General features: G+C 41.5%; 1 protein-coding gene across 1 annotated transcript; it reads right to left on the reverse strand.

The window, feature by feature from the left end:
* Window positions 1-3,055: 3,055 nt before the first annotated feature.
* LOC131225802 (UPF0481 protein At3g47200-like) lies at window positions 3,056-6,780 on the reverse strand. Its single transcript, XM_058221398.1, has 2 exons — window positions 6,168-6,780; window positions 3,056-4,900 (listed from the first exon to the last, which is right to left on the reverse strand). The coding sequence occupies exons 1-2, from the start codon at window positions 6,472-6,474 to the stop codon at window positions 3,531-3,533; spliced, it is 1,677 nt and encodes a 558-aa protein (XP_058077381.1). The 5' UTR covers window positions 6,475-6,780; the 3' UTR covers window positions 3,056-3,530.
* Between the last annotated feature and the right edge of the window lie 1,485 nt (window positions 6,781-8,265).

Genomic DNA, 8,265 nt, shown 5'->3' on the forward strand with positions numbered 1-8,265 from the left:
TTCCTCTATTTGGATTCCTAAAATAGATTAAGGTTAGGATTTCTTACCCAAAAACATATTTGGATTCGTTGGTGTAGCAACATGGGAGAGATGATTTAGCACGTAGAGTGGTGGGGGTGAATCCCAGCAACAAAGCACAGATCTCTCACACTTCTCCTCACTCTTTTCTCCTCTTTTCTCTCTTCTCTCTCCTAAGGTTAGGAAAATTCGTATAAAATGAGAGAGGGGTGGGTTAAGGCCCTTATATAGGCCCAGAACTGATGTTAATGGCCCTAGGGCCATGGTATACTTGGGTCACAGCCAAAAGGCGTCTGTTTTGGGCAAACGGGACTCATCTGAAGGTCCATTTCCTGCATATGGTATGAGAAAAGTTTCCTGACAATGGATCTATGTCAGGTTAAGATTTTGGTCCGATCGAATTAGTGGATCAATCGTGGAGGACCGTTTCAGTTCAACGGTTATCGTCACTCGATCAGGGCCACAAGTATACCAATGGGTGCAGGAAAATTTTCTTGATCCAAGGGTGTAGTTGAGTCAGAATCTGATGGTCTGAAACCTTAAATTTGCCATGCAAGCGAATGGTACAATTCACTTAAGTTTGAGTTCATTTTCTAAGGATATTTGCATTTCTCACCCTCTTTGCTCTGGGCTCAAGTTGTACGTTTCTAGATACTATTTGGGCTCAGTTCCTATGATGGTTGTCAAGCCCAATAATGCGGTCATAACCTTATAGTTTCGTGGTAATCGGACTTTCGACGCCCGGTCCAGGTCCGATATGGAGTTTTAATGTGCTCCCGAGAGCAACTGGGCTTTGAGATTGCTCCTAGGTTTTTAAATAATGTTGATTTAATAATTTTAATGGTTTTGGGTCTTATAGTTTATATAGAAAGTGGTTCAAGCCAAATCCATCAATTGTTTAGTTTAGTACTTAACTAAATTCCACCCTAGCTAATTACAACAGAATAAGGTCTTAGGATAGTTCTATGCCCCCTTTTGGTACTTTTAGTTAGTATATTATTTTAATTATTTTTTTAATAGTTCATCATCAAGTCTACTTTATATCTACCAAATTTTACTAGATTTCATATTGTAGAAAAATTCTAAAAATTCTAGAAGTAGCAGCTGTCTGAACTAATAATTTTTGGACAGTTGTCACATCAACTTAGATTTAATTATATTAAAATTTTTATTATATTTTTTACTTATTTTTATATGAAACTAAACTTATCAAGCTTTAATCTGACTTTTGAATCACTTAAATCAGAATTCTAACGAGGGAGATATGACTTTTTGAAGTCGGTCAAAAAGTGTAGAAATTCGCAGCGAGGATCCACGAAATTTTCGGTGCACCCGCGATGCATCACTGTCCGCTGTACCGTGGGCGGCAATGCATCACGGTCGGCGCGATGCCATCGTGCTCGCCTGGTGGTGGTTTTATCGTGTGGATTTTGAAACGAGTATATCTTTCAATCCAGAATGAGTTACGTGACATGCCATATATGAATTTGGGGTAGAAGAAGTTCATCTATTCAAATAACCTATTTATTTTGTGATATTCCATAAGGTTAATGATAAAAAGTATATTTTATTTATGTATTTACTATTTATAGTAAATTTTAGTTTAAGTATTATTCTTCATCATTTAAAGTTTAGGATTAGTGTCTAATATGAAAGTACTTTGAAAATTTTGAAGAACAAGGTAGTGAGAGGTGAAATTTTGAAGGAAATAGATTGAGAAGGATTTGAGACTTTGGGATTAAGTTTTGAAAAGTCGATAAGGTGTTATGATAAACCCATTGCCCAAGGATGTCTAACTCTAAGTTGGAAAAAATTCGGGATGTTACAAGACCTGTGCTATGGTGGATCAGAAATTAAGCTACAAGGCTACATGGATTCAGATTTGGCAGGAGACGTCGACAGCAGAAGAAACATTATAGGTTATGTCTTTACTTTGGGTAGTGTTGCAGTCAGTTGGGTCTCTCAGTTACAAAAGTTAGTATCTATCAATACAACAGAAGTAGAATATGTTGCAGCTACAGAAGCATGCAAGAAGATGGTGTGGATGCAAGGTTTCATGAAAGTGTTGGGTAAGAAGCAAACAGATTGCAAGTTGTACAGTGACAGTTAAAGTGCAATACACTTGGCTAAGAATTCAGCTTTTCATTCAAGGACCAAGCATATTAATATCAGATATCACTTCATATGTTCGTTACTGGAAGATGGATTAATTGTTCTGGAGAAAATTCATACAAGTGAGAATCCTACAGATATGTTAACCAAGGTGGTCACACGGGAGAAGCTGAATATCTGTTAAGCTTTGATTGGTCTTTAGGCTTGAAGACGGGGAGGTGGTGTACTCCAGATGTAGAAGATGAATGTTTATGGTGATGTGTCTCCAAGTGGGAAATTGTTGAGATGTGGAGCCACATCTGGACGGCCACTCGACCAGTCGAATGTCCTGCTCGACTGGTCGAGTGGCCCACTCGACCAGTTGTGGACTGGCTCGACTCAAAGTCCAGCAAGCATCGGGTTTTTGGTTTCGCGGTACTCGACCGGCCGAGGCCCATGCTCGAGGGTCCGCTCGACCAGTCGAAGTTACACAGATTCGTTTCCAGATTTGATACGGACTGTGGATTTTTGAGTCGGTTTTCGCAGAAGTGCGAAAGGGGAGTTGCCTAAACTATAAATATGGGTCCTTGGGGCTTTTCTAAGGTATTGAGAGTTATTTTAAAGTGTGGGTAAAGGGTTTTCTCTATATGTCTAAAGGGAAAAAGGTTAGTACATTACTTGTAATCTTCATTTTTTTTCATAATGGAAGTTTGCATCTGTGATTTTTTTACCATTGTTGGGGTTTTTCCACATATATCTTATCTTGCGGTTTGTTTGAAATGCTTTGATTCTATTTCTAGTTTATATTTCTTTCTGTTTATCCTTTGTGGGTGAGACTGGAGATTGGATCTCGGTTCACTGCGTTGTTGGCATGCTGCGCAACAAAAATGATCTTAAAAAAAGGGATGGACGGTGTGGATAAGACACATACATCCACGGTGGGCCTCACAGAGTTACTCAGAAGGCATTCAGCTGCTTCCATCCAAAAGGATTTTCAACAGCTGGCATTCAAGTGTAAAATTCAAAGGTAAGGATTATCATTATGGCATAATCATGGAAGAAAATAACTCATTCACGGTAGCAAACATAACATACGGTTCAAATTATTGGACACCCAGTGGGTGGCCAAACACCTTGAATACAACATAAGCTAAAAATGAAATCGCTTGGCCATTACAGACACCTGGGCTAACAAAATAAGAGCAAATGCGAGAAAGTACATTACGGTGGGCCCCAAGAAGGTTTCAATGGTTGGCGTTTAATCGCACTTGAGCAGTCGCCTAATTTGAGAGATAAGAGGTAACTCAGCTGGACACACTTATTCTGACCCAACTCATCTGGGTCGACTTGGATCTGAGTAACCATGGGAAGAGTAAAACAACGGTGGAGATTAAAGAAGAAGAAAGAGATGAACCATCCGTCTACGAATGATGAACATGGTAGGCTAGAATGGCATACACGGCCTGCGTCAGCGTGAGGACAATGATGAGAACAGCAGCCCCGAAGGATATGTAGGACCATGGATGGCGAAAGTGCTCGCGCCTCAAGCTGGCCTTCAAAGTGGGACACTTAAGCGAGACATAGTCATTCAACTTCAAACAAAGGGTGAAGACATGAGAGCCATAAATGTAATCTATGCTGATATCTCGACACAGATCATTGAAGAGCTGGGCCACGGCCTTCTCACTCCCTAGGTGGTAGTTGATAATCCCTCTCTGTTGCAGATGGGCAACGTCTCCTGGTGTGTTGATCAGCCCGTCCATGAAAACAACATAGGAACTGATAGCATCACTACATTTGGGGTGGCACTGCTCGAAGGCCATGAGGTTAAGGAAGATGGACTTGGTGGAGTCGTTAACTACCAATGGTGGGATCTCGAGAATGCCTCTTTTGAAGTTAAATTCGATGTCCGTCAATCTGCTCGACTTTCTCTTGCTGAACTTCACCCCAGAGTCCACTAACATGGAGACGCATCGCATCCTCAGATGTTTGTGTTTATAAGTATCTATAAAATTTAAACGGGGCTTTGATGTTAATGATGATGGTGGTGGCGGCGGCGGTGGAGGTGGCGGTGGAGGCCGCTTATATTGTAATGGTATGAGCCTTTGCCGGATAAGATGTAGAAAATGCAGTACTTTCTCATTTACTCTGTCGTGAGCCCATGACTTCGTGATGCTTCCAGGGACGGTCCAGTTAAAGAAGAAGAGAGCGAGTTGACTCAGTGAGTAGTCCTTGAAGTCTGATCCTGCAATATGTGGAAACAATTTTTCCAGGATGAAGAATGGGATTTGGTTCTCGAGCAATAACATGTCTCTTCGGATCTCTAGCAGAACTGCACGGACAACGAAGAGCGGGTCATCGTTGCGGCGGCCTTCGGCCACTCCAATGAGCAATTCAAGGATGAAGCAAGAGTCAAGCAGCATCATCTCGAGGAATTCTTGATTGCTAATGCGGGCAAAGATCTGCGCATAGCATCCACGTGTTTCGGCCACGTGTGGCGAGATGGTCCCGATGTAGACATCCAGATCTTGCCCAGTGCGGTCGAGGGAACGACGGAGGAAACGCCATTTGTGACTTTCCATTAATCGCAGATTGGGGTCGCCTCTGTGAAAGGGGCCAATGGAGATGAACTGGGGTGTGTAGGCCTCGGGCTCCATTTTTCGAAGGTTGCTTGGGGCCCGAAAGATGGAATATCTGGACCAAACCTCCTTGTCCAGTTGAGAAAATTGATCTAGTCTTTCTTTGATAGAGATTACCCAATCGTTCTGATCGCAGCCTTCTGGTGGTGCAGCTGGAGGAAATCACCCCAGAATTTTATTGTTAGAATTTTAATTAAGATATATCATTTTTTTTCTGTTAACTTTAAATAATTTCAATTTATATATGTTTTTATTTTTATTTAAAGTATTTATGACCTTAGCTTGACCTCACCGGCTAAGCTGATTCGACCGGACCCTACCACCCAATAAGATGGGTCAATTATTACATGTCTTACGTTGGTTGGGCTAAACTCGGGTTCCAACCGAAATCTGATTGCCTACTGAGTTACTCAGTACGCTCTTATCATACTGAGTAAACTCAGTTGGGTCCACCTTGAATGTATGTAGTCTATCCACACTGTTCATTTTGTTTTCTCATCTAATTTAAAGGGTTGAGCTCAAAATTGAAGCATATTCAAAGATCAAGTGGATCATACCACAGGAAACAGTGGGGATAATGATTTCCACCGTTGAAACCTTGCTAGGCCCGACAGTGATGTTTATTTGTCATCCAACTTATTCATAATATCATACGGATATGAATGAAGGGAAAAAACAAATATAAGCTTGATCCAAAACTTCTCTGGCGCCCAAGAATTTTTCAACAGCGTTCAATTCAACTGTTTCCTGTGGTGTAATCCATTTGAGCATGGTATGTACTTCAATTTTGGTCTAAGCCCTGAAATTATCCGTTAAAATGGCTAGACGCGCGGAGTGGATAAAATACATAATGTTTCCGTTCTGATCATATTAGATATCCAGCTGTCTCTGGTCATATATATATATATAAAAACTTGAAGTCTCATGCCAGTGGCAGACTCACATGAGTTAATCACGCTCAGTCACAGTAAGTTTGTGTATATATATGTGGTTTTGTGTACCATCATCATAAGTGTCATACCATATTAGCTTATGTACCATAGTAACGTGTTTTTTTAATTATTACCCTAAATTCTCTGAAATTACAAAAAGATTTTTCCCACGTATTGATATGATATGCTCAGGCAGTCGATGACGATGCTGGATACATATACAGTACTGCCAAAGTTATATATGTGACATCTATTAGATCAATCTAAATTGATCAACAATCCATTATATAAACTAATTAAATATTCTAAAATCAGATTGTGTTGAGACATCGTCACATGGCCTTTTCCACAGTTATGTTGGAAAGGTCCTTTCTCCTCAACAAGCAGGAGAGTCTGGGATGAAATAGCGTTTGGCTAGAAGAAAGTTTCTCCGAATTGCAAACCGTAAAAAGCTCAAAATTGGATTTAAATAAGAATCACTACTTACTGTTGCTCGAGGAAGCAAGGTCCGGTCGGGGCGGGGTGTGCCTGGGGGGCTCGGGCAGTGGTGAGCTGGTGCTTGAGGAGGCAAGCTCGGACTCAGGCGAGGCTGGTATGGGGGGCTCCGACGGTGGTGAGCTGGTGCTTGAGTGATTAAGCTTGTGCTCGGGCGAGGTGGGTCTGGGGGGCTTGGGTGGTGGTGAGCTGGTGCTTGAGGAAGTAAGCTCGTGCTCGGGAGAGGTGGGTTTGGAGGGCTCAGGTGAGGTTTTGGGGCCTTCGGGCTGAGGTGGACTCCCATCATTGTTGACTTCCATCGATGAAAACCTACGCACCCCAAAATGGTTGAAAATGGGCACGGCGCCGACCGTATGTAGGCCTGATGCAAGAAGAAGGGCTCTACACCCTTGTCACTGTTTCACGCCATCACACCCACGCAGCAGCCCTTTCATATGCCCACGGCCATCACCTCATTTTCTTTCTTATAAATGCCTTGCAGACATGATATGGAAATATGGCCCACGCGGGGAGAAACTGCCAAAATCTCCCCAGGCAACGCTAATGAGTTTAGTCTACATATACCTTTCATTTGATACCTTGGTTGAGTGTGCTGGTTAATCCATGAGACTATTAGACATTATACTGGTGGCATGCATTAATTGAAATTATTCAATCCAAATCTTGGAGGCCATTGTCACTGTATCACAGTTGTTGGAGTGTTCAATTTCCGGTAGCTGCAGATATGCCCAGAAGACCTTTTATGGTGTAAGTTGAGTGTTACTCCACCCTTGGTAATTTTAAATGCTGAGTTAACCCCAGTGTTAAAGTCCAGGTCACATCTGTGATGGTTTAGATCATCAGACCAGACCATGGGTCTCACTTGCAATATCTACCGATTCGTTTCACGTCATGTCTCGGTTCATTTGCTGAGACATGATTCCGTACTTGTGCACATGGGTTAGGTGAGCTGTTGCGTCAGCAAGTTTGTGTGACAGATCAACCCAGTTCACTAAATTTTGTGCTGAAGTTAGAACAGGTATAAGTAATGAGATTTGACTGAATGACAGGTAGGGATTGTGGAGTAATCCTGATGTGTGGATTTTACTCACACCATAGATCCATTTTTCATATCATTTTTAGGGATGTGTTAAAAATAAGGCAGATCAAAGGTTGAAGTGGACCATATCACAGGAAACAGTGGCGATAGTGATGCCAACCCTTGAAATCCTCTTGTAGCCCACAATAATGTTTAGTGATCACCATCCAACCTTTTCATAGGGGTCACATAGATCTGGCCAATAGGAAAATATAAATATCAGCTTGATCCTTCTATGATAGATTAATTTGGTAGACATTGATATTTGATCACAGGATGAAACATCTCAGCAAAAATCACAGTGAAATAGAAAACCCATGCATTGAAACTGTGTATTTCATTTACATCCCAAATTTATTGTAATAAATGATGGATTAGGGGAAAAATCTCTTCAAATCCTCCCAGATGTCCTAAAATGCATCCAAATACAAGGTGAAAAATGCCTCCTCACTCATTAGTGTGTTTGTGAGATTGTGAGGATTGAGAGAGGATAAGAAAGAGACTCATCCCCTACAGCACCGTACAGTGTATTATTTTTCGATCGCGACTAATAATGATGGACACGCTACCCCCACCTGTTTGGAGCTTGGCAGAGGCTCCGAGCACCACTGAGGGGCCACCGTGATGTATGAACTTTATCCACACCATCCATCTCTTTTTTCATATTATTTTTGAATATTATGCCAAAAATAGAGAATATTGAAATCTCAAATGAGCCACACAGTGGTGATTAAATTTCTATCATTGAAAATTTTCTGAGGAACCACGGGAGTTTTAGATCAAGATGATATTTGTTTTTTTACTTCATCCAGGTATATATGACCGTATCAAGGGGTTGAATGGAAAATAAAGGATACAGTGGTCCCTAGGAAGGATTCAATGGTGGGCGTCCTTAGCACTGCTGCTTCCTATGGTAATATGACCCACATGGGAAGAAACTGCCAAAATCTCCACCGGCAACGCTAATGAGTATCGTCTATATGTCCCTTTCATTTGATACCTTGGTTGAGTG

This window comes from Magnolia sinica, chromosome 14, assembly GCF_029962835.1.
Source record: "Magnolia sinica isolate HGM2019 chromosome 14, MsV1, whole genome shotgun sequence".
In the NCBI taxonomy this organism is placed as follows: Eukaryota; Viridiplantae; Streptophyta; class Magnoliopsida; order Magnoliales; family Magnoliaceae; genus Magnolia; species Magnolia sinica.